Source organism: Taurulus bubalis, assembly GCF_910589615.1.
Source record: "Taurulus bubalis genome assembly, chromosome: 14".
Classification (NCBI taxonomy): domain Eukaryota; kingdom Metazoa; phylum Chordata; class Actinopteri; order Perciformes; family Cottidae; genus Taurulus; species Taurulus bubalis.
Window position 1 is genome coordinate 14,787,461 of NC_136602.1, and position 27,348 is coordinate 14,814,808.

Sequence of the window (27,348 nt, forward strand, 5' to 3'; positions counted from 1 at the left end):
AACATTAGACTACATGATTGGTGCATGATTACCATACAACATTGTGAAGTTTGTTTTCTTCTTTTTCTTATCTTTGTATAAAAGTCATCATTGACCGGGGCGAAATAGCGGGTCGGCTGGTACAACGAAACGAGCGTCCACACGTGATGACGACATGGTGTCTCTTCCTGTGTTGTCTAACAGCGTCATCGACATTTACCCGCGTACGTTGAACACTTAGTTTGGCGGGATTGAGCAGAGAAGAAGCAACCCCGTCGTCTATTCGGTAATAACGACAATACATCATTCAAATGTTGTTCCACTTCGTGTTGTACGTCGTGAGATATAAGTTGCTGAGCTCGTTTTAGAAATTGCTGTATGCTAGCTAGCAGCGTGAGCTAGACCCATTGCTATATGAGCTAATGTCAGTCCAGTTGTCTTTCTTGTTGCTCACTGCCTTCACTTGCCAGATTTTAGTGAAGGCAGTTTTTTAGGCACGTGTTAGCAGATACAAGTTAAACCAAGTTACTGTGTGTGTGTGTGTGTGTGTGTGTGTGTGTGTGTGTGTGTGTGTGTGTGTGTGTATGTGTATGAATGTATGTGTGTATGTGTATGAATGTATGTGTGTATGTGTATGTGTGTATGTGTGTATATGTGTGTGTGTGTGTGTGTGTGTGTGTGTGTGTGTGTGTGTGTGTGTGTATGTATGTAAATATATACTCTTTATTAATTCCCATGGGGGAATTGGTTTGTAGCAGCAGCAAGCAAAGACAATATTATATATATATATATATATATATATATATATATATATATATATATATATATATTTTTAGAATACTATCTATTATTATATATTATCTATTATTTATCTTATGTAAACATAAAATATTAAGTATGGGAAATACTCAATATATACAATAAAATAGCAGAACATAATATATTAATTTTAAGAAAATTAAATAATGCCAGTATGCTGACTACGAGTTGCCAACTGTCTTTATTAAAACCATTCTTGTTTGAATCAGAAACCATGGAGTTTTTTAGCAGAAAAAAGAAGTCCATCAGCAACTCCCAGGCGGAGCTCTATGGACATCCTCTTCAGTTCTATGGGCAGCCACCTCTGGAAAACATGTCTCTCACTGAATTTGAGGCATTTGCCGTGGACCGACTGAAATGTAAGAGCTGGGTCTCATACTCGTTTAATTCTATTTTGAGCGTTGACATTTTCTGTAAGCAGAGTTTTCTCTGCTTGTGTTAAATGCATTTTTGTTGTGTTTAAAAAAAAAGGCCTGATATATTTACAATGTTTTCTTTTAATGCCACGAAGTGTTAAAGACCGTTGAGAATTTGGGCGTGAGCTGCGTGAAACTGTCAGATCAGTACACAAGGAAACTGGATTCTGAGTCTAAAGCCCTGCACTTTGTTTACAGACCTGACACTGTGAGTATGTTTTGCATGACGCACATCAGAGTTGTACAACTTAGCAGTGATACATTTACTACCTGCCAAGTGTATTAAAGCTTCATCACAAAGTTATCTATTTGTGACAGTTCACCAAGTCTTTACTTTCACAGTGAGCTTGCAGACAGGGCTAAAAAATTGGCACCATCTAAATGCTGACAAACAAAAAAGGCATGCGTGGTAAATTTGCTTCACTTACCAGCCAAAAAACAATAGTAATCTATTGAGTGGCTGCCAAAATTGAATATGCACTAATCATTTTGCAGATGGACCAAACAAAGTTAATTCTGAACCCTGCATGCAGTGTTTGGGGACATGTCATCATGTATCACTCTGCAATCATCCATCATATATGTGTATGTAGGCAGTTATTGCTGCACACTGTACTCCATTGTGTTTGTGATCGCCTTAAGTTGCAATCAAATTACAGTTTATTGGGTATACTAAGCCAAAACCAATGCAGACTAATACAACTCATCTGTACTGTTACACAGGCATGTATTTCAATTATTTCAACCATCTTGTTTACATCAATGGGGATAGGCTAAATAACTGTAAAACATGACACATGGCAGTTCAACAGCACCACAAACTGCAGCCTCCAAAATGACCATACAGTTGATTCAGTTGATACAGAAGGTCAAATTGACTTGTTAGCATTTTGTGAACATCAAATAAATATTTCAGTGAAGACAAACATTACGACATCTTTGGTAAAGTGTTTGAATGTCAGTATCAAAACACAAAAGAACTGATCTGAGAGACCGAGGAGATAGGCATAAGTTGGCTGCTTGCTTTGCAAAATAAAAATGAATTACGAGAGCCAAAGTAATCAAAGCTGGAATACAGGTATTGTAAACTTGACTGTAGTAAAAAAGTGTGCATTACCTATTTTGTATACAAAGCCACAAAAAACTCCATTTAATCAACCTATCATTTTAATTTTACCTTGCAACTAAAATTATACTTAACAAGACAAAAGTTATGAAGAAGTAGTAAAGTGAATTATGATCTTTAAAAATACTGTACCTGCTTTCACCCATTAAGGATGACAGAAAACCTCAGACTGGACCAAGTGACTATGAGAAACGAAGAAAGGACCATATCTCCCACTTCATTCTCAGACTTGCCTACTGCCAAACGTAAGTTTCTTTAAAAATGTTTGTTGTCAAATAAAATGTATGCATTTTTAAAAAAATGTAAAGCAACTGAATAAATGTTTATTTCCAATCAAATTGAAAAGGGAGGATCTGAGACGGTGGTTTATACAACAGGAAGTTGATCTTTTCCGCTACCGCTTCAATAACCTGTCTCCAAAACAAAAGCTTGAGTTTCTTCACAAAAATAATCTGCAATATGACACTGTAAGTATGTCTTTGTTTAAATATTTTTTGAAAGCCTATTTTCTAATTAAATGTACTTAAACTCAAAGGGTTAGTTCTTGCTAAAAAAACAACAATATTACTTTCACCTCTGGTGCTCTTATTGGTTCACATGTGTGAATGTAAAAGCTTGTAGATGATCTGAACAGCACTATCTGAATGCGTCTGTAAAATATGTATTTCTATACAAACCTTCAAAAATACAAATAAAAACTAACCAAGAAAGGGAAAGCAACATTTGTGTTCAACTGTATTTTCACTAGATGGAGCTGTTTCATCGATTTTAACAAGACACTTGAGTTTTCAGGGTTTCCTTGAATGGTGATTTAAAAGTTTAAATGCTAAAAGCGTGATCAAATTACATTTCTGAAGTGATAAATGTACATTATTTGCTATTTTTAACAGTCACAGTAATCCTAATAAAATGTGAATAATAAGTGTGTTACTTCATCTTTCCCTTTTTTATTGAGTCTTTAAGGAAGCACTAAGGCAGGTTTTCTAAACTTGAGATGGATGTTTAAAGGAGAAAAAAAAAACACTTTTAATAATCCATCAACACGTTATGTGTCAAGCAAGGTGGAAAAGGACACGTATATCTGATAAATGATGTTTGGTCTCCATGAGCCTCAGCCTTCACTGTATTAACACGGACACAGTGATGCCTCTCCAGCTCTTCACTGAAATTCATCATCATTCTCATCAATAACTTTTCAGGTTAGTGTCGAGGATAAGAAGATTCTGCAGGATAAACTTGTCAGCTCCAGTTACGCCGTCAGTGGAGTCAAGGTGGAGGATCAGGACTTCTACAAAGTGAGTTACTCATCGCTCTCTTTCTGTCTCTGTCTCTCTCTCTCTCTCTCTACATATTTTTATATACAATACTTCAAACCAATGTACAACAAACTAGATGATTACTTGGATAAATCATGAAACAATGTTCCTGGTTTAATGGTGACTAGGAGTTAAACGTGATTTACATTTACTCCCTTACTTGTTGAATAACTGCTGCACATGATGGTCAAAAATTGTGTGTCCCAGTGGCACCCCTAAGGAATGTTTGATAATTAAACCAGGTGTGTAATATAGTCTCTGATTTCATTCCTCTGCTTTTATGTTTTTGTATGTTCCATCTTAATTCCTTAATGTTTCAGTGTAAATGTAATGTACCAGACTGAACACACACAACCTTTTTTTTTCCTGTCTGTGGCTTTAACTGGTAACCTACTGTGTAGCGTTACATTGGCATGAATTGTGGGTAATTCCCTTGGGCAAAATCTGCACAAATGCAGGCTCACAGGAAGCCTTTATAAAGTGCTTGAAATGTCTGCGAGAAAGACCTCAAACTTGTAATGGTTTGACAGTGGGACAGCTGTCTTGTGCAAAAAGGGGAATTACCACAAGTGAACACATATTACTTCATGTACGGCCACATAATAAACACAATATGAAAATAGCTCCCACAAAATGAACGATGAGGATAATGAAATAAATATTTCCTTCAATCCTTTTGAAAAATTGAGATGGAATTTCTAAAGTTATAGATATCGTCGTCCAGAGCTTTGCATTTCCCTCGCTCTGGAAGTGTTCAGCATCTGGTTGTGGCGCTCTGCGAGTATCTGAGAGAGACCCTTCTTCTCCATGCAGAGATCCAGGATTGCAATGTTTCTTTGAGGTTCCATAAACGGGTTTACCTTTTCTTGAGATTCCTTCTCTTGAAGCTCCCGTTGGTAGTTCATTCTCAATCTACCTGCGTCCATCCGGCTGCTGAGTATAGCCTTTTCAGTTATAGGTGCATTCTTGAATTGTCAGATTATAGATGCGTCTGTTAGCACAATCAAGAGCATTTTGTAGATAATTTAAGTTTGCGGTAGGCAGTAGACCGCCAGGAAATCTCACCCCCCTTTTCTTCTATCCATGGCTCTGTCTGTAGCAGACTGTAGATGTGTGTAGAAGACTGTTATTGTCTATCAAAAACTTTGGTTGTCTGTCGTAGAGTATAGTTTTGTGTAGAAGATCGTCTCGGTAGCAGATCGGACTGTCACACAACACTGGGGTTGAGATAATGAAGGTAACTCTCTTGGTCAGGTACTTATAGTCACAAAGCAGGGGTCTAGGACCCTGCATCAACTGGTAATGTTGTCGTATATATTGCAATGTCTTTGGACTGTAGCAGCCACACTATCAAAAGGTCTTGCAAAATGTTCCAGTATAATTTGACAATTGAATGGATTTGAGTCTACAAGGTGAAAATATGATAGCCTGCTACTAAACTTAGAATTTAGATTTTAGTCATGTTGCTGACAAGAGCATGTAAAGAGCATGTAAATCATCTCACTCCCTTCATTTAACATCACTAGAATAAGTGTAAATCCTTGTATTGCAGCCAAAATGTTGAAGCACAATGGGTTGGCCTCAGCACCCTGACAGTCACTGTGCATTCAAACAGAGTATTCAAATCTACATCTCTTTTAATGCATTCATTATTTAAAATGTGTCTGTTTTTATTTTAAAGGTCCCATTTCAAGATGCCCTGGATCTAGTGCGAACAAGGAAAGTGTACCTCAAAGCCGGCTATGCGTACATCCCTCACCAGGACATTGTCACCATTGTTATCAACGATTTCCGGACCAGGCTTTCTAAAGCTCTTGCAGTAAGTGATCAACGCGTGCGTGTGTGCGTGTGTGTGTGAGAGATGTTCAGCAACAGTACTCGGGTAGACTGCTGCGTTTAAACGATGTTCAATTGGCACCAAGAGGCCCACAGTGTGCCAAGAAAATATCCCTCTTACCTTACACCACCACCAGCCAGAACTCTTATCTTATATCTTAAGTTGCAACTGTGGTTGTTGGCTTTCGTGCCTTGAGGGTAAACTGGAGAAATGCAGGGTTAAAATGGGGGGAATAAGTTTGCACACATGTGACATGGGGACAGCTCGTATGAAAGTGCTTATCCCTGCGAGCATGATGCTTTTTTTAAAGGCTTTGGAAGGGGGTCTGTGAAGGCACAATATCAGCATGTTTGCGCATTGCATTGTATGCCCTTAGGGACACGTAACATGGTGTTTGGAGGTCCAGAGGCATTCTTTATGAAACATGTGAGGAGACAACCAAGCATGCTCAACAACCATAAGCAGCGGCACTAAAGGTTCATGAATCGACTTTTTCCATTAATTAGATGAAATACATTACAGCCACAGAATAAATGATCAAATATGGCAATTTGAAGTCTTGCAAACCATTAATTCTCAACTTTTCTAATTTCCATTAAAGTATGTGGATTTTGTCATCAGCCAGCATTACATGTGAATGCTATACCTGAAGTAATCATGTAAGCGTTATGATTTTTATTGTGATACATAAAATTATAATCTTATCCATGTTGTATTCACCATCAAGACAAGAAATATGAAGTATACATGAAAAACTACTTTTTGAATTTGTATGTGAAATAGTGGAGAAAATATCAGATCAACATAAGGGATCAGTGTTTGCATAATGGCGCCCACCTTCTGTTGGAAATGGACCACCGTCACAGGTCATACCACTGCAGATCTTAGTCAAGTTCGTCTTAAGGAGACCTATTTGCTATACTGCAAATTAATGATGATAATACTTCTGCACTAGTCATGCATGTGTCAAAGAATAGATCATTCAATCCTGTTTTCAACATAAAAACATAAACACACGAACAGTCACACGAACAGAACCATAGATTTGTTTTTTTTAATTATGACTTGTACGTGCTCTCAAGTGGACAAACCATGTAATGTTTCTAATGCATGTCATGCATCATCTTGTCAAAAGAGACTGGTCGCAATGTCTTTCCAAAGCAGATGTTTGAGTCCACCTGGCAGTACATCGCTTTGTTCTAAGGAAATTATTTGGCAGTTTAAACAAAGGAGCATTGTTGTTCAGTGGTCTGCTTTTGTTGTTCGACCCTTTTGTGTTCAACTGTGTAGTCACTTTCAATCAGTGTGCTGTCTGTGTTTAGGATAAAGCGTGGCTTCTGTTTAGCCGGTGATCTGACATGCCAGTTGGCAAATTGGAGCATTCATCTAAAATTCACTACTGGCAAACTTGAATATGCTTGATTAATAAAATGACGGTAGTGATTTCTGAGAGTAGTTTTTTTGTAGTTTACTAATCTCAAAATGCATGCAGAGTAACTTGGCCACCAAACCTTGACCTGCTGCTCTGATATATGTGCTTTAAACTTCACAGAAACGGTTAACGGTTTATTGTGTGCAAGTTGGGTGAAGAATCCCCACAGGACTCGACTCTGAAAAGTACACTGGCTGTGAATTCCAGTCTAGTGTCCAAATCACGATTGGGTACCAGATTGTGTGTTATCCATGGTGTAGTATAGAAAGTAATTGCCTCTGGACTCACGTTGGCATTGTGCGCATCATACACTTGATTTGCTTGAACACATGTCCTCCATCATGGGACAGACAGCAGGACCATCTTCTCAAAATTACAACGGGAAAAACAAATAAAAAGAGCAGCTTTGTCCAGTTCTGCACTCTCCCATTTCCTGGTAATTATCCGGACCACTAACTGTTGGAATGGAATAATGCTCCAAAACAATTTTGCTTGTAACTGTGCCAATGTGACTGTTTGTGTGTTAGTATAATGGTTATTTACCCCCACTGGGGAACGACAAGGGGACATCGCAGAAAATGTGTCATTAAAAAGGCATGAAATTGAAAGCTGCGTCTCCATATCACTCAAGTTATTGTTTGGCTGTTCATTTTAGCAGAAAACAACAGAAATATTGTGTGGGTGTGTGGCAGTTCTTGAACTGATTGAGACTGTGGACTTGTGTTTGCCCTCTGATTGGATTCACGTTCATAAAGCAATTACACTAAGTAAAGCTTTTTGTTTGGGAGGGATGGACAAGCAGCCAGACTCTCGGCTGAAAAGTTCACATCTGACTGTGCTATGTGTTTATGCTGAGACAGGAAAACCAGAAGGCAAGGGCTATGTACAGATCTTTCGGGATGGGGGGGGGGTCATATAATAATTACTTTAAATTCCCTTTTTAAAGAATTTGTAAATTATGTTACTGTGGCCTGTGTTTTATTTACGGTTTGTTCTGTGTACTTAATCTTTGCACTTGCCCTGCAATGTCGGGCTCATGTGATGTCCATCTCATCTGCAGTTGACAGCCCGCTCGCTACCAGCAGTGCATTCTGATGAACGGCTCCAACCACTCCTTAACCACCTCAGGTAAGCAGCAGCAGCAGGATTAATAACTTTGCTGCCACTTTGCCTGGACTATGTTTGAAGAAGAGAAGAAAAAATAGATTTAGCAGGATTGATCTTTAGCACCGAAGAACGGCAGCTTGTGGCTGGTCTGAGTAAACCCAATCTGTCCTTATAGTAAAGTCCAGATGTTTGTGTTGCCAGGCTACGTGTGCAGCATCATCTATTCCTATTGTTACAGTAACTCTATCTTGAAATACCTGTACTATTTCTGTGTTGGTTGAGTGTTGGGTCCATGCTTTCCTCAAGTTCTTTTTTTAATTTATTTTTTAGATAGATTTCTTAATTTATTAATAATAATAGTTTTATGCAAAGGTTCATTTTCATGTAATTGATTAAATAGAGCTCCGTATACACCCTGCATAAGCCAAATTCCATATTGTTTGGTGACCCGCCTAAAATCCAAATGTGATCAGAGCATGTCAAGTGGACAAAGTGCAATTTGTTTTCATAAGACGGAAATGGTGCAGTAAACGCTGTTGCTTATCTTGGTCATATGTTGATGTGGTAACGACGTAGGCGTCAACAGCTACGTAGCAATGCTGGTGGATTTCCAACCCTCTCGAGCTGTCAGCAGCTCCTCCGTTGCACCAGACACACCTAGCGACAGAGGAGGCTGGTATACATAGCGGCGCTAAGGGGAAGTAGCAGAAAGATAAAGCAGAGTGAAGGTGAAAGCAGCGTCCAGGCAATTAATTTCAGCCTCAGTCCATGGACTGTTCTCTTCTGTGTTGTGCTCCATAGCGCTCTGCTAGTAGCACATGTTGAGCTCCAATTTAAGCTTCAGAACCAAGAGGCAGAAATCTGTTGTATCTAGAAATCTGTTAGGAATTGCAATTCAAACCACCTCCAAATGTGGCTTCAATCTGCATGCCTTCTGGATGTGCCAAACAATTGATTTGGGCTGGCAGTCTAGTAACTTTTGAAATTGGTCCAGCATTGAGGGAAAACGCTGAAGCCGCAAAACGGACTACAATGTAATAGCTTTGGGCCACTCGGTGATAATTTGCACACACTGAATGTGCTTCTTTTTGCCACTTCCAGGCTCAGATTGATAACATTATGGACATTTCCCGACAGGGAAATACAATGTTTTCCTTTTTTCCTTTCGCTTAATCCAATGTGGTTGTTATCATTGTATCGTGTCTTTTATTATTATTGTTAGTTGTTCCCGGAAGGATCCCGGAAGGATTACATTGTAGGCAGTTTTGTGGGTGCTGTCTGCAGTGTTCTCGCTCATTACTGGACCGATTTGAGACTTGTTGTCCACACTAGATACAAAACCTTCGAAAAATAGGGTCCAGGCTTAAAGATGGCAAAGCAAAAGCACTGTAGTTTAAATTTAATAGTGTGGCTTAATAGCAACAGTGTTAAGTTCAGCTCTTCAATGGCACAGGAGAGCAGCTCAGAACACAGTGAAAGTGTGCATCTTAGTTTTGATAAAAGTAATAATATGAATATAAGGGTGGAAGAAGTCATGTTGCCCCATTGTTGATGGGGGATTAGTGGGCAGGTTTTTGAGATTAGTGGGCAGGCCACTAATCTCTTTGGTTGGGGAGAGCACTGTGTAATGTAAGCACTGTCATTGATTTAAAAATCTGATAGGAGGGTACAGAGGATGTTTTTTTATTTACTTTTGAAAAATCATTGTGTCCAGTCTAAAGGGCCGGGTCTTATTTAGATTACATTGCGTAAGCAAATATATAATCAGATTTCATGGCAGCCCATATTGCTTATAAAATTGTATTATTTGTCACAGTCCTGATATGTTTTTAAAATGTTGTTTCTTGTTTTAGTCATGCCTATGTGGGACAGGATTACAGCATGCAGAAGAATGTTGGGAAAATCTCCTTGGAACAAATTGATCCAGTAAGTTTCATTGACAATCTATTCCTGAAATGTCAAGTCAAAGTTTCCTTTTTGCCCGGGGAATGGGTGATGTAACTAAGTGTAATAAGGTTTGTAAAGTTATTCTGGTGGCACAGAGCGACAAATGAAAGAAAAAAAAAAGTGTCAACCAAACGGCTCACAGTGTGTCACATGTGCCCCGTAGGAAAAAGATGTGAATTAAAGTATAAGAATATATATTCACATACACAGATGGATTACAGTAGTCCATATCTGCATGCTAGTCATTAATTGTTGTCTGCCTCCAGCTTTCAGGAAAATCCTTCCCGCTCTGTATGAGGCAGCTCCATCAGAGCCTCAGAGAGAACCACCACCTCCGCCACGGTGGTCGCATGCAGTACGGCCTCTTCCTCAAAGGTATCGGCCTCTCCCTGGAGCAAGCGCTGCAGTTCTGGAGGTCAGAGTTCATAAGGGGCAAAGTGGATGCGGACAAGGTAATGCTGACATCATGAATGCTATAATATGTTTTAAGTGATTACTTTTGTCTGCTGAACATCCTGTTAAATGAGAAGGGCTGCCCTGCTCACCCAAATGCCACTGTACCTTTGGATCAACAGCTAGCAAGGGTTTCCCATTCATTACAGAGACTGTGGCAGTCTGCCAACGTCTGTTTTACCCCGCCATAGTTTCATAATGAGCCGAAGATATTTTTACCCTTCTCAATGGGCGGGCTGGCTGGCTGGCTGGCTGGCTGGCTTTCTCCGGGCTTTTTTAACTTTATACAACATTACTATCAAGATGAAATATTTACCAAATATTTTGTTTATAAAGGCTGTTTGGTTTTTACAGGCCTTTCTAAATGTAATACAACCTGATAAAACAGATTTATTTTTTATAAAGTCTGTCCTTGAACACCAGATAAGTGGACCAAAGGACACTCTCCCTCTCCAGAGTGCTATTCAACACCTATATGGGTGGTGCTGTTTAATTGGTGATGAAGTGACCCCTCAAAGTTGTATTGATACACAATATATTTCCCTGGTAGCATTATTTGCATGCACTCAGGGCTGTTGAGGCGAATGAAGACTTGAGTGCTTGTGGTTTCAGATATCGTGTCTCTCAATAGAAGAGAGACACAGTAACGACATTACAATTTGTTTTGCATTAAGAGTATCATTTCTCTTTATGTGAATACAACACACAAGTGACAGGAGATAGTTTAGATATTATTATGTGTGTGTATATATATATATATATATATATATATATATATATATATATATATATATATATATATATATATATATATATATATATATATATATATATATATATATTAGTATTTGAAACGCTGCCTGGACTCCACCAACATTTATTTAACAGTTGTGAGCCATATACTCAAGCCAATATATAGATACTTGCTGGGGTTGTATCAATTTCACAGATGACTTTACAGTACACACTACAGACGTTAGAACATCCCTGTTTGCGTTGGCTGGCCTATCTAAGTGAGATATGGAAGATTGAAACTTCACTTGGTGGTACAGCCAATTCGTTGTTGAGTTATCATGTTTCTTACGAGATACACTATGAAATTCATGAAAAATGAAAATTAATTTTCAATTGATTGAACTGCGTTCTGTGCAATGATGTATATAGTATTAAATTAAATGTATAATAATTTTAAAAAAATCATCTTGAAGTTACAATTCATTGATTTTGACTAGCAACTGAAACTATTTTTATTTATTTTTTAGACCAATCTGCTGAATGAGAAAATAACTGCTAGACAAATACATTTTAATTAAAATAATTGTTAGTTTCTACCCTAATCAGTTCATTAGGATTGAATGGTTTGATGATCATCAAACCCTTCAGGATGTCTATTCAGCTAACATACACTTAAGTCATGACTGCTATTAAACTAGAGCGGCTGTAAAATGAGTGATCATTCACCAACACTTGAGCTTCCTGTCTGTTTCTTTTACAGCTTCACAAGGAGCGCTTTATATCTGAATGAATGTTGGAAGTCAGGCTAACGTTAGCTCAACAAAGTGTGAATGCTGACTTGGTTCATTGATGAACAAAGTCTAAATCCTATAGTTGTTTATATCATTTGCATTTTGTAACTTGCGTTTTAAAAGTAAAAGCTCATGTAAATATTGTCCTTTTGACTATCCATCTGACCTGCAATCAGCGTCGGAAATACACGAGGGCAAAGGGCAAAACTGCCCCTAAGAAATATAAGTTTGCCCCTGATATCACTAGAAGATGGGCTAAAAATGCCCCCAAAACTTCCTCTAATAATTATGATAGTTTAATTAACTCGTCAAAAATATCGTAGCCTATAAGACCCGGTCCAGTTGCCATAGAATGTTTTAGATTTTCGCTTTGTGTTATGTTTTTGTGTGTGTTGCATTTTTGGGCGCTCATCAAAAGATGTAGTATTTACAGGGTGCAAGTGAATGCCAAGAAAGAATTTAATTGTGAGTTAAAAAGACAGTCAGTGCAGTGAATCTGGCACAGCATTGCGTGTGGCGGGCCTTGATCCCCGAGCCGTGTTGTCTTTTTAGATAATTACTTGTCGTAGTAGTAGATCACGTGGCTGCCATGTCACTCCAGGCGGTCTGCACTCTTTCCAGTCCGGCGACATGTGTTGCATCAGCCAGACAAAGCGTCCTGGCACATTGGTGGGAGATCTCGAGCCGCCGTTTCCTGCTGGTGCTGGTTTCAGTCGTAATGAAGACGCATCAAATAATTCTGACCCGACTCTGATGCACAAAGATATGCAAGACAGTCTTTTATGTATTTAGCTGTCAAATCAGATATGCTGTCACTTTTAAGGTTTTTCAAATCTCTTAGAGTGTGTGTGTGTGTGTGTGTGTGTGTGTGTGTGTGTGTGTGTGTGTGTGTGTGTGTGTGTGTGTGTGTGTGTGTGTGTGTGTGAGAGAATAGAAACACATTTCAAAAATGTATCTAACTGGGTAAAACTTTTTTATATGATCTCCAAAAAAGCAAAACATCAAAGTCCAGGCGTAAACAAGTGAACTGTATCAATGATAATTAACCTCAATATCTTCTGTCCAGGTTGTTCCAAACCCCCCAAAAATGTAATACCTTTCGGTGGGGGTTTTCCACAATATTCACAGTTAATTCCTTTTTATATGTACGAAGCTCATGTGAAAGCCTGACAAGGACCCTGCCACTAAAATCAGTTTCCTTGTATATATCCTGCAAGTTTACCTATTAATTGCAATGGCCACCTGTATTTAAGACTAGGGGGAATACTGAAAGGGGAAATGACTGAGAACTAAGATGCTTGCATTACTAATCTGAGAAATATCATCAGTAATTTGTGGAGCTCTTTGAAATGGTTTCGCACTGCAGCAGAATATGTTTGTATGTCAGGGCAGTTATTTTTGAGTTGTTTACTCGCTAAAGATTTAATTCAGAAAGAGGGTTTTTGTGTGCAGACATTTAGTTAAGCCATCTAAAGATTTCCCATCACCCTTTGTGCAGTTTTGACACCTGTTAAAGCACATGTCTAGACTAATAAAGCAGAGTCTATCTATCCTGCCTTCATTCTCTCCAGTCCCAGAATCTTCTGTTGACCCCCAGTAAGAGGCTCATGGCAGCTACAGTACATTGACTTCATGTTGTGGTCCTCTTTGGTGCCCCATGTCTGAGGTGGCTTGGTTCCCATGTACAAGCTCCCAGAAAGAGCGTGATGGACTGTGCACAACACTCAGCTCTTGTTCCACAGCAGCTGACAGATCGCAGCTCTCACAATGATGTATGTGTTGAGTCGAGGACTGCACTTTGTGGCACGCTGCACAAAGCCCGCTCATCAGTATGCGAACAGGCACGGAGGAACAAGATGGGAGGCAGTGATGCCGAGAGAGAGGCCTGAAGGAAGAGGCGACGTAATATTAGACTGGGGGGGGATTGATGAAATCAACTTGATCTATCCATATTATTTTTTTGCCGCAGAAGTTAGCCTATTTATTTAGAGGAGTGTCTATTTGAAGCACACTTCACTGTGTTGTGTTGCCCTTGGGGTAGGACTGCGTTGGAACTGCTTGTTTTACAGATGTTAACTTCAGGTTAATTCATTTCCACTAACTGACACCATTTTTCTTGTTATAGCTTTGCTTTGGGGTCTTTTTCAACAATAGATGTTTTTCACGAGATGACACTTTATATTAACTGCTCTAAAGTTTGGTTGCAAATATGCACCATGTTATTTATTTTGATGACTGGTATTTTTCAGTACATTTGAAAGTAGCCTCCAGCTCCCTCTGGGACCCTGTATACAAAATATAACATGATTCTTCACTTCATTTTTTTCTTGAAGGCAGATAAGAGAGGCTATTCTGTGTTTTAAAGTGTTTTTTGTTCTTTTGTCCTTTTTTAGAAAGTCCATAAAGTACAAGACAACAATGTTAACTAGATAGCGCTGTGATCCTTTCATGAGGATTTAGGAATATTGGCCAATACCTTATCTTGTATAAATTAATGAAAATAACAAATCTAGAGAATTGCACTTAGTTTAACTGCTCATGCTGAATTTTGAAGTTGGACAATTCATATTTTCTTTCACTGAGAAATGTACACTAATACCATATGTCTCTAATAATTAATTTGACAGCAGGCATGGTGACTTATCATGGCACAGGTGTAACAATGGCTCTGTTCTATTAAAGGTTCTCAGTAAAGTTCACATTGCACAGCTTTCAAAGCTGTCAGATTGTTGTATTTTTCGCACACTTTACACAACTTGCTGTCTTGTGATCGGGTCTTGAAGTCGTTGCAGTTTTCAAACTACATGACAGACCGGCAACACACTACAAGATCTTTCATCGGGAGGAGTCTCGAATGAACTCTCCAAACTGCGTTTTGTCACATAAACACATGCAGGAAGTGACACGGGCGTATCTCATGCTGGTTGATGTTGTCGTCTGCACACGTTCACATAATAGCCTGTTTCCACACGTCTTTACGACTGTCCTCTATGTATATCAGCCGCTGTGTTATGTTTATTTATTCATCACTAGGTGCCACAGCAGCAACTGCAAATGCAACATAAAGCGGGTAGGAATCCCCTCAACCTTTGTCCTGGCCCTCATTGGCTGTAGTTCCCCAACATATCCAGAGGTTTACACATCTTGCATCTTGCATCTTTTGAGGCTTTTGTCGGGAAGCTCCAAAAATCAGGGCTGAAGTCATGTAGTGGGAACTAAGCCTGAACTGAAATAGTGTTCCAGTGAGCCTGCTTGCACAACACCAGGACACTGAAACCGAAGCCGCTAATTCAGTCGTCGTCATTTCATAATAGGTCCAACTTATAAAACAAAAATTAATGGAATGTTTTTTTTCCTAATGACACTAAGCTCTTTTACTGGGTGGGACGCACAGTGCAATGTTTCGGGTTTGCAGCGGCTCAGTGTTTTAGGGGCTGTGCCGTTCTAACTCCATTGCCTTTCAGCTAAAAAAATCTACCTGTGCGTTGTTTGTAAATTACTTTTTTATAAAGCCGTCCTTGTCTTCTTTCTGCAACATCAAACTTCTTAACTTGAGCACACATGCAGTATTTCATAGTCCCTCACCTTTTTATTGTTTTGGGGTTCTGAAAAAGCCTGCAGAGCAGATTAAAATGGGACGCATTCAATGGGGTACATATAAGAGGAATTGGAGCTGCAGGCACATCAGTCACTATGGACCGACTGAGCCTAAGAAGCCATGCCAAGTTTACACACATGCACACACTCGTGTACGTAATCCCTTTGATTGTGTCCTATTTCTCTGTCTCATCGCCTCAGGTTTTTGTGACTGTGTCCTCGAGTGTGGGGGGATGTTACAGCGATGAAGCCCCATGAGCAGAGATGTGCACCAGAGGAGCGGTGGCTCTGCTCCTTTAATGCAGCTTTGTGCTTGTGCTTAGACTCCCTCCACTATGATGTTTCTGAACTCCCTCAGTTTGGAGGTCAGCTGTGTTAGAGTATATCCAGGATTATCTGAAGTGTGGGCTGAAGTGTAGGAACACGGTGGAAATATATTTAGAGGGGTTGCATTCAGTGCAAGTAAAAATAGGACAAGTTGTGAACGAACTGCAAGCTGCATTGTACAACGTCTGACTGAGGGGAATCTGAATACTGTTCTTGAGGACAAATCAAAAGTCTTTAGAAAATGCAAAAAACGCTAATGTATTTGAGTCTATTTCTGGTTAATCTCAGGATTTAAGAAAGAGTTTGTCTATAATCTCTTTGCGAAGTTATGTCTTCATGTTCCATTTTTAGCAAAAAAAAGAAAAGTCAGGCCACTTCAGCGTCAAACGGGGAAGTGAAAGTTTGGCATTTAATTTCTTAGCATCACTTTTTTTCCGACCACATGGGATCTTTTTATGTCCTAATTATTTCTTATAATACATATTAAACACACTTTAGTGCCAGAGGAGTTCCAAGATCAGTTTTAATAGAGTAGGGGGGTCTTAAATCAGGAAACAGCCTCTTGAATCCTCCGACGCTTCACATAATTAATATTTGATTTATTGCACTTCGAGAAGACTTTATGGATCCGTGAATTGCCGCTGCAGCTTGTCACATTAGCAAGTTCAAGGGTTTTATTGCAACATTTATATGTTATGATGGGAGCAGTCACTGTGATTGTGTTCCTCTACTGACGAAGCGTGTGTATTTTACTGTTTGATTTTTAGAGGCAGGGTCCCTGTAAATCAGTTTTAATGGTTGCACATGAGCTCTGTACATATCAAAATGTATGAATGGAACCTGGACAGAAGACGGTATGACGGTTTACAAATGCCTGGCACTTTAAAGTTTATTAACACAGTTCACTCGTGTCCTTGACTTTAAGGTTTGCTTTTTGAGAGATCATATACGTTTTTTCTTAGCTATAAAATCAGTGACACGCATAGTTTGACTATAAGACAGTTGGTTCTCAGCCAAAAGGTCAGGCCCCCTCCAATGGGCCATAAAAGATTGAGAGGCAATGAAATGATGGAGAAAAAAAAACTAACTTCTGAAGTCTGTTTCCATTTCTTTCTTTCTCTAGTTTTTGGTTTTAGTTTTTTCTTGAGACGTATTGAATAATGGACTCTTTGGGGTTGGGGCAGTTAATTGTCACCAGGCATCACCGGAGACATTTTGATAGAAAATATCTTTTGAAAGTCGTTGGCATCTGTAATGTGGCAAGGTGCCTCAGCTTTACTGTATTTAGTAACAATAGCTGTCAAATACATCTAGTGGAGTACAATGTTCAACACTTTCCTCTGAAATGTGGAGTAGTTGTATTAGAGGGAAGAGTCTGAGTCTTGAACAATACACATTGAAGTGCTACACAGCGAGGTAGGAATAGTGGGCACATTGCAGTAAAGGTCCTAAATGGCGTTGCTTTTTTTAACATGCTCTTCATATTCTATCAAAGTACTCTGTGGGACAAGGGTCAAAAGCAATTAGAGGAGAAAGAATATCCATAATTCAGCTATCTCGAGTGTGACGACGCCTCTACAGCAGGTTCCCTCTAATAGCTCTATATTTCATTGAGGAAAACACCCTGTCGGATCTGACATGATGTATGACGATGTCGCTTTTCACCCCAACCTTGTCCCTCTTACACTCATCCTCACTAATGCCTTTGCCTCCTCTCTCCTTTCTTCCCTCTCTGTAGTTTGACAAAGCATATGCATACAGCGTCCGCCACATGTTTGGCAAAGAAGGCAAGCGAACAGACTACACCCCCTACAGTTGCATGAAGGTGATTTTATCAAACCCACCCAGCCAAGGCGACCATCATGGTGAGTTGATGGCTGTTGGAAGAAGCCATTACCCATGTGATGAGCCACTCTGCTGCCATTATCAGGCTTTCTAGTTTCAGTACTTTGCTTGGAAATTGTGACTCAACTGATTGTGGAGATTGCATGCGAAACTCTAAATGGAGAGAGTTTTAATGACAGAGTAGTTCTCTAAGTAATGTGCCATGTTAACTGTTAATCTATCATTTAGTTTAATCCATTTTCTTTTGTTTGTTTGTAGGATGTCCTTTCCGTCACAGTGACCCGGAACTGCTGAAGCAGAAGCTTCAGGTCTACAAAGTGTCTCCCAGTGGGATCAGTCAGGTGGGTGCCGTCCTGTCGAACCCTCTAGCCACCACTATCTGCTGCTAACTGGGGACATGCTCATGGATATCTGGAAATATTACTTGATTTTGTCAACTTTTTTTTTTGTTTTTTTTTTTTACAAAAAAGGATTATCCGAAGGCATTTATTGGTTTATGAAATCACCCAAAACACCTGTATTGCTGAATTATCTCCAACCTGCCTCCCACTTTGAAAACATCTGGTATAGAGAATACACAGGATTTATATTTTACAGGATAAGTGAAACTTGGACCTGCTGGTGGCGCTAGGTGAAAAGTCGGGATCAACAAAGAGATTAGGATTCATCCATGAACGTCTGTTCAACATTAATGGCAACTCACAGATTGTATTATATTATTACACAGAAACGCTACTATTTTCAGAGGATATCTTCCCACAGTGGTTGCTAATTTCTGAAAGTGCTGAACTGTAAAGATAGTCGAGACTGTTGAGGTGTGATAGTGTCGTGGATGTTCGTGGATGTTCGGCATCTCTAATCCCCAAAGAACCTTCCAGTCCAGAGTAAAACTCACTAATTGGAGGAGAAGCGCTGAGTGAAGTATCACAGCAGTGTGATATTTCTCTCCTTTTACATTAGGAGTAACTAAAAATAACTAAAGTTGCAACACAGCTAGTGTTTGCCCTTTTTAAATGTGAATTTTGTGTGCATTTTTGCAAATGCTCCTGGTATTCCATTAAACAAAATGATAAAAACTGCATCATTTGGCAAAAACCAAGTACATCTCATCACTGATCTAAAACCAGCATGCTTTAGCAGTATCACGCTGCAGGCAGCCTTCAAGAATATAGGGAATCATGAAGTAGCCAAAAACAGGCAGATTCCACACAAGAGTGTCTCTCTTAGTGATTGCCAACGACCTTTGGGTTGATATTTTAACAGGTGAGTTACACTGAATATGTCGTTACTAACACAACGGTGCTAGCAACGACATTTTTTTTTTTTTCGTACAAAATTGTGAGAGAGGTCTTCAAAAGGCCCGGGCTTCACAATATCTGCTCTCATCTCTTTTCAGCTTTGTAAAGCTTAAGAAATCCAGAAAGGAAAAAATAGGAATTTCCCAAATTGTACGATAAGGTGCAATCGTTGCCAACGGTGATTCTACAAAGAGTTTAATCGCGGGCATGAATATTTAAAGTAGCCCAAATAAGCCTGTGATCTGTTTTCATTGCATTTGCAAAGATCTCCTGAAGGATGTATTCACTGCTGTCGTTATGATTCATGAGTGACGTTTCCATATGTTGACCAGAAGCCAATTGAAACCATTTTGAATACAGGGCTGCGACAACACACCATGTTGACATCATCGTCTGTAGCTGCACTCTCAGTATCTATGGTTCGACAGTTTGGGGAAGAAACTAGTCTCATATGTACTGTAAACCAGTTTCTTCATTTGTTTCTATCTTTTTGATGCAGATCCTGGAGCTGGTTAAAGGGATGCACTTTCAGCTGGCGTGCCAGAAGTACTTTGACCTGACACACAATGTAAGTGCAGATTTAATTTGAAGCAGGGTTTAACTGGGGCTAACTTCGTCAGGGACGGTGGTTTGGTCCTCACTTCCCCTGCAGAAAGTCTCAGGAGAGACCCAGAACTGTCATCGCCTCCATCATCAGCTGGCTGTCATAGCCACTTACTGTTTATAGGTTTATTATAGCATTTAGATCTTTTTAGTCCCCCATGGACACTTGTTTAATTTAATCTGTTTTAGTTTGGATGCTTGAGTCATCATTCCTTTCAGTCACACTCAAGGTCCTCGTTTTAGAGAAGCAGGGACTGAAAAAGGAACCAAGGTCTTAAACTCAAAGCATATTTTGGACACTGAGTTTGGCACACGGTTTTCAGATGTTGGATCGTTTCACATCGTGTAAACTACTGCAATTGTTCTGACATTTTTACAAGTCCATGCGCAGTTTCAGAAATATCCACTTCAAAAACTGCAAACTGTCAAATATACTAAAATATGTTCTGTGCCTGGAGCGCAGCAGTATGCACAGTGACACCCACAGGTCACCAAAGCATTAAACAAGTTTATTCTTTAGGGGAGGTGGATGAATCATTAGATTAACTTGTATATGTTTATGTATAATATGTATGATATTTTAAATACAAGTTTATGTATGTTGTGTATTATATGTATTGATTAACAACCCTTTAGGCCCTATGCAGATACATTATAATATATGTCTAGGAAGTTGCCCTTAAAACACATCACAACTATTTTTAGAACATTATTTTCTTCAGGGAGAAACTGTGAAACGTCTCCTTACCAATCTTAATTTTTCAAATTCCATTTAAAAATATTTACCCACATGTAATGTTTGTGAAAACATAAATCACAATTGGACAATTGTTTTTTAAAATGGTGTAACTGTCGCAGGAGGAGCATTTGAAAGAGCTTGAACGTGTTAATTGATTCACAAGTTTTTACTCCTCATGAGTGATTTAGACATTTTATTGCCTAAAAGGGTATTTCATCTTTTCACTGAATTAGAACGCTAATTTGGCCATGAGAGCCTGCTGTCCTCATAATTGTTAATAAATTAGCAAAACCATTCCACGTCGTCCCCAATGAAGCAGATGTTACATGACCATCTCATAAAAGATGACATAACATTGAATCAATCGATCTGCCTCCAGCCTGCCTCTTCTGTGAACACTAAGACTGCTGTTCTTATTTCCTCTCGTCCTTCCTCTCCTTTTGCAGATTGAGGACGCCAATTTCTCGCTCAATCACCCCAACCAGTACTTCATAGAGAGCCAGAAAGTTTTGGGAGGAGGCAAGGACATAAAGCGAGAGGCGGACACTCCACAGAGGTCGCAGGAAAGTTCGGCCACCAGTGGCACCAGTGCAACCAGTGCAACTGGAGAGTCGGCAGCAAACGCCTCCCAGGGTTTGGCTGAGATGACGGAGGAACTGGACTCTTTCTTTCAAGATGCCTGATTCTTTTTTTTTTTATATGAGGACTGGGGGTTAGGGTTGGTACTAAATATAACTTTAGCTAAATCTTTAGAACCCAATGTACATGACATGTTAAGAATTAAAGTTGCATATCACTCATTGTCATTTCTCCATCATTTGTTGCCAGACTTTAAATTGACCTCGACCTAATTCAAACTTCACTGTCAGAGCAAAGCAGAGTTTTCGCTCATAATATTTTCCGTTATGCTGCTGACGCAGCGTCATTCATTCTTCGGTTTAAGCAGACTGTTAAAAGTTGTCTCTGTTCGTCCTTTTTTCTTACCACACTAGTGAACTCCAATGGCTTATATCCAAACTCAGTGCACAGTGTTTTTGGCAAGGATGTGGTTGTCGGGGGGTGATGACTAGAACATTACCCAGCTGTCTCAGAAACAATGACATTGTATTTGCTGGCAGGAGGATGGATGAATTGTGGCAGGAGGATGGAAGAAAATAAACTCTTTCCACAGTTGTATAATGGCGCATTGGAATGTTGCCTCGTCGTGCACATTGCAGTTTATTCAAAGCATACATGGTGATGAGATATTTCCTCTGTCTGCAATAATTTGTGAAAAATGTTGGCTGATAGTCAGGAGCTACTAGTGTGGCAACACCGGCTGCTCTAATCTTTGCGCTTTCTGAGGTACAGTTGTGCACTTGTGTCTCCACTCTTACTATATATATGTATATATGTATTTTTAACTTTAGATCCAATTAGAGGTGCAGAACAGGCAGCCTGGAATTACATGAATACAAATGTATTTTCCAGTAGACCAAGGGAAATATTTATTTCATGAATGAATGAAAACCTCCTGTAATTTAATGATTGTGAATTTTAAATCCAATTTTTATCTCCATGAGGGTGCTGAATGTACAAGAAATCTATAAAAATCACAGCACTTATGAACATTTGTTCTGCAGGCTTTCCCCGTTTGGAGACTTTGTGACACTCGCACCACGGTTTATCACTGTCTTGTAACGTCGGAGCACAAAACACACGGCCTGCACCAGAGCTGCGCATAGCTGGAATTAAATTAGGTCTTAAAATCCAGGCTCGGCGCTTGACACAAAGAGGATTTATCCAGTTTAATAAGGCAACTGGATAACAGTGTGCAGCCCGGCTGCTGTCAGCGAGGCACCCTTGATGTTTAATATTTGGTTGTGCACGACTACATTTGACAAAGCTGCCGCTTCTTAGATTGTGGGCAGGCAGTTGACTAGGACAGCGTTTATCTCCTCTGAATGGATTTACAATCATTAGTCATCAACTTGCTTACTTTCGGAGTGTGACTTGTTTTTTTCCAGTGCTCATTACATGGGCGAGAGGTGTTCTGGGGATGATGCGTTATCCGAAAGGCCAAGGAATGTAATCCAAGACCCAACTGCGTCATTTGTTCTCCTATGGAAGCTGACATACAGGGAGCATCTGTATGCAGAGATGAGCCCGGGAGCTGGAGTGAACCTCTGTGAATGTGTTGCAATCTGGAGATGATAAATCCTGCAAACATGCCATCCTCAAGTTAATTTGCATAACATCCATACATGAGTAATATCAATTCAAATACAAAACAAAGAAAGCAAAACTTTACAGTGTGAATTTGAGATAGCTGCGCCCACTTGTGCATTAACACACACAAGCTTACAGACATTTTAATCTACTTGTTAAAATGAAAAATATACTTTGCTGAGACCTTGCACCACTACTGTATTTTCAATAGCACAGGGCTCAGGCCAACGCCTTTAGGATGCGTGCAGTACGATTCCTCCTCAAGATGGAGACATGACATGTTGAGGTGAGGCTGTTGGAAGCTGGAGGAAGGCAGACTGTAAATACTCCTCCATGCAAATGAATACGTGCAGCTGGAAAAACGACCCAGACACTGGAGGAGCCTTTAGGACCGTTGATATTCCCTTCAACACAACTTTTGAGAACAAAACAGCAAAATGAAGAAGACATGATTTATGGTTAATACAAGTTTTTGTCCTTGAGTGTGTTGTGGACACTTGGTTGCTCATTTAGCGCATGTTAGCTACTTGCTTGGTGTTTGTTTGCACCGCTCCGGTTTAAATGAGCAACTTATAGCTTTACTCTGACTAGTTTGTTTTTTTGTAAAATGTCCTCCATATGATTGTTATTTTCAGGCAGCAAATGATTTAGCATGCTAGCACTTAGGTAAGCTACCATTAGCACCAAATGACATTATCCCATTGAGACCTAAGTCTCCGCTCTGCCTTCCTAGTTGCTGCAAAAACCTTTCAGACTTCTGTTTCCTTCTTTAGGCAACTTTAGTCTATAGAATAAAATATGCAGGTCTTTGTTGGAGAAAGAGTGAGCTTTTCAGCTGCACGGCCCCACCAAAGGGCGCTTTTGTAAAGAATAAACCCTATTTTAAGGGCACTTCAGCCATTATTGAAAGCAAACATTTGGATTGCATGTACAATGTTTACAAGGATGAGGTTGCTCAACAGACAAATGCACCTTCCGTTGCTGGTCATGAGTGAGTCAGCTATTGGATGTTGAGAGTTCTTTACCATTGTCCTTCGGTGGTCCTATACTGTATGTTGGTTTATATCGAGTAAGATGTGTCGTTAGATCTTCATTTTGTGATTTTTAGACATTGTTTGGCTGGAATTTTGTCATCTCTGCTGATGGTGATACACGGGTCACATCAATCTCAGTGTCTCCCCTTTCTCACTCGCGCTGAGTTGTGAGGGTATGGTTCAATGGGATATATCTGTGGTATGTTTGGACTCATCATTACATTTTCTTGTGTGAATATTGTGTCCCCTCAAAACTTGTAATACCAAAATCGCCACTCTTTGCCAGTAGTATCGAGCACTCCCCATTGACCCCATTGTACATTTCTATTCAGGATGTTTCTTTCTCTTGTCGTAATATATTTCCCCCCAGAGGACCACAGTTTGATTTGTTATTCAGTATGCCTCACCAGAAGCAGCTCTGGTTAATTTGGGGATTTGTGCGTATTTTATTTTCTGTTTATATTTAAGGATTAGATAACATCCTATAACGCTTCCTTGTACATCTCGCCCTTCGGCTTCATACAAACGAGAGCAATTTATTTGATAAATGTCTCATTCCTCATTTCGGATCTCATAAAAGGTTGTGCAGTCATGATGGAGTATTAACTATTCAGTGGGAGGAAGAGCAGATTATTTTGGGTCTTTAGTGGATTCTTGTCAAATTAGCTGCACTGCAGTCAAACTTTATCCTCACTCTGTGCCACACTTCTGGGAAATATTTTCTTTTCAAGGTACTAAAAGGTTTGAGTCGATCTGCAGCAAAGCCTAATGGAGGTTAAATTAGTCACAACATGTGGAAGTAACACTGGCTTGATGTTTCTTCCTTGCGTTTTGAGAAATAAGCGTAAAAGTGAAAACAACCGAAACACTGACCAACCTTAAACAACTATCCAGAATGAAAATGTTCACTACAACTCTTTTTTTTTTTATTTTATTTTTTTTTATTTAGACTCACTGTCAAAAGCATGCGTATTTAAAGATAATGGCAAAAGGGGGTGACATTTAGATCCTTTATTCTCCAGATTCCCACAGATGTCCTCCATGAGTCCCATTGGGACGTATTAAACACACAGTGCTCGGGTGTTTACTCTGCTGCCAAAGAAAGCAGGGCAAAAACTATTTACCGTGAAAAACATTGCTCATATCTGCTAACAACAGCCTGGGGATTCTGTTTGGAATAGTTATGTTAAATTAAAAGTTGGCTGTGTCTGATGCAGTACATGACCAATCAGATAAGTATTTCTCACTTTTACAATTATAGTTTTCTGAGCTCTCGTATGACTCAATTTATTTTTCAACTCAGAAATTTCTATCAAGGCAGATTACTTTGCAAAGGTTAAGCTGAAAGTGGTGTGATGATATTGTGGCAAGTTGCAAGACTTAATATAATCTTCATCATCAAAGTATATTTTCTCTTTGTTTCCACGATTAAGAACCTTGTTTGCCGTTTATATGTAGTTTCCTCTTTATAATTACATTCAACCAAAGCGACATGATGGCATTTTGTCACGGACATCTGAAATCCATGACTGAAAAGCTTGTAGATGCATTAAGGAAGTGAACATGGGTATTCACAGTATTCAAGTTGGTGACTTACTTTCTTTCATTCATTATCCGACTAATACTTGTTGTCTAAATGCATAGCTTGTTGTGTATAAAATTAACCAAATGAAAAGTCATGCGCAAACACAAAAGACAGTCTTCTATTTTACTATCAGTTTTGTGACGTGGAGGGAAACAGATACAAACAGAAGGTGCAAACCTCCACATGTGGCTGGGAATTTATTTATTTGTTGTTGTTGCTATTGATGCATATTTGGTCTGAAAAATAAATTGAGCTGTAAAGACTCACTACAAATAGGCTGAGCCCCCGTGTCCTTCCTAAAAGGGGACTACACCGTATGTGGAGGATGCACCTGTTGACATCATTCCATTGGTCTAAATCTGGAGACCCGTGAGTGTCCATTACTGTCTCCTGATAGCGTTTGGTATTGATTGTAACATCAGATGGAAGCATCAGTTACACTCCCATCAGCATTTTGGTCTGATTCATGTGAAACCTGGCAGTGTGACGTTGGTCTCTTCAGGATGAAAATTAAAATGATCTGTGTTGTCAGACGTTTATCAAAAAGTGCTCTCCAAACACAAGATGACAACCCGAGATGTGACAACCCTGTTGATTGTAAAATTGGAGGCGAACCTCCTGCAGCTGTATGTAAACTCCTCATTATTCCCACGGGCGATGTCTCATTAACCTGACAGATGTGTGAGCCGCTGCTCATGTGATTAACTTTGCTCACAAACTGTACACTCTTTCTAAGCTTCACCCGCAGCCATGCTGTTGCTCCGTGTTAGACTCCATGTTGGACAAAAACTGTGGAAGAGGAGAATTAGTTGCTAAAAAACAAGCCTGCTTTGCTTTGATCACTGCGTAACTAACATGCAAGTTGATTTTTTTTTCACCCTTCTTCACGTTGTTGTGCTTAGTAAACACTGACCATCTCTTTGATCCCCTATATTTTGCCTGACAGAGAAGGGAGCTTATGTTTTAATCTTACTTTCTGCAGTTATTTTTCCCGAGATATTTTAGCTTTGATGACAAAATTTAATGAGATCACACTGTTTTTATATCCACATTTGACTTGGTCCTTGAGACCCCTACTGTAGCAGGAGCTTAGTACCACAGAAGTGGCCCATGAGTACTTTGCCAAGCGTTTATATAATAATAGATTTCATTTTTAAACGCACTTTTCTTTCAAAAGAAACTCAGGGTGCCACAGAGCCAATATATAGTAAAACAAATAAAAACATAGTTACAGCAACCCCTAATTTTAAAAAAAAAGCTGACAATGAATCAACACAAGGTAAAAAATGCCTTCCTGAATAAAAAGGTTTTTAGGCCAGTCTTAAAAGAGTTCAGTGTCTGAGTTGCCCTTAGGTGGTCAGGGAGACTGTTCCAGAGGCTTGGCGCTGCTGAACAAAATGCCCGGTCGCCCATGGTGCGGAGCTTGGTGTTGGACACCCGGAGGAGCGAGCGGTTTGTAGATCTGTGGCTGGAGGTTTGGGGAGTAATGAGTTATTGTAGCTAGGGAGGTGCATGTCCATTTATGCATTTATGGATGAGTAGTAGGACTTTATAGTCAATCCGGAATGAGACAGGGTTTGAGACAAATTAAGCTAACCGGCTAATGGCTGTGTATATATATATATATATATATATATATATATATATATATATATATATATATATATACTTATATATATATATATATATATACTTATATATATATATACTTATATATATATATACTTATATATATATATATATATATATACTTATATATATATATATATATATATATACTATATATATATATATATATATATATATATATATATATATATATATATATATATATGTGTATATATATATATATATAAGTGTATATACTCATATATCACTGAGTAACAGACTAGAATTTGGATGCAACGTTGACGTTGAACGGCTGCTCTCCAGAAAGACTCTTCTCACTTCCTCTCACTACCAGTTAAGTGGATTCAGTCACACATATTAAAAACAAATGTGCATCAGAGTGTGACACTTCAAAGGGGAAGTAGAAAGCCAACCCCCTTGTTAATGGAGGGAATTGTGGAAGCAGGGACTGTGGGATGTTGGGGGGACATAATAGCCCTGACAATCAACTAGATGAGTGCCCGTCCTTTTTCCCTGCAGGGAGTG

The 27,348-nt window shown here is 39.3% G+C and overlaps 1 protein-coding gene across 1 annotated transcript; it reads left to right on the top strand.

Moving 5' to 3' along the window:
- Positions 1 to 1,012: 1,012 nt before the first annotated feature.
- Positions 1,013 to 21,062, top strand: prim2 (DNA primase subunit 2; the record flags this gene model as incomplete). The annotated part of the gene is made up of 13 exons (XM_079229305.1): positions 1,013 to 1,157; positions 1,310 to 1,422; positions 2,491 to 2,585; positions 2,687 to 2,807; positions 3,540 to 3,635; positions 5,338 to 5,475; positions 7,986 to 8,053; positions 9,886 to 9,958; positions 10,246 to 10,431; positions 17,621 to 17,747; positions 17,986 to 18,068; positions 19,525 to 19,593; positions 20,814 to 21,062. 13 exons carry the CDS (start codon positions 1,013 to 1,015, stop codon positions 21,048 to 21,050), a joined length of 1,551 nt encoding a protein of 516 aa, XP_079085431.1. The 3' UTR covers positions 21,051 to 21,062.
- Positions 21,063 to 27,348: the final 6,286 nt, after the last annotated feature.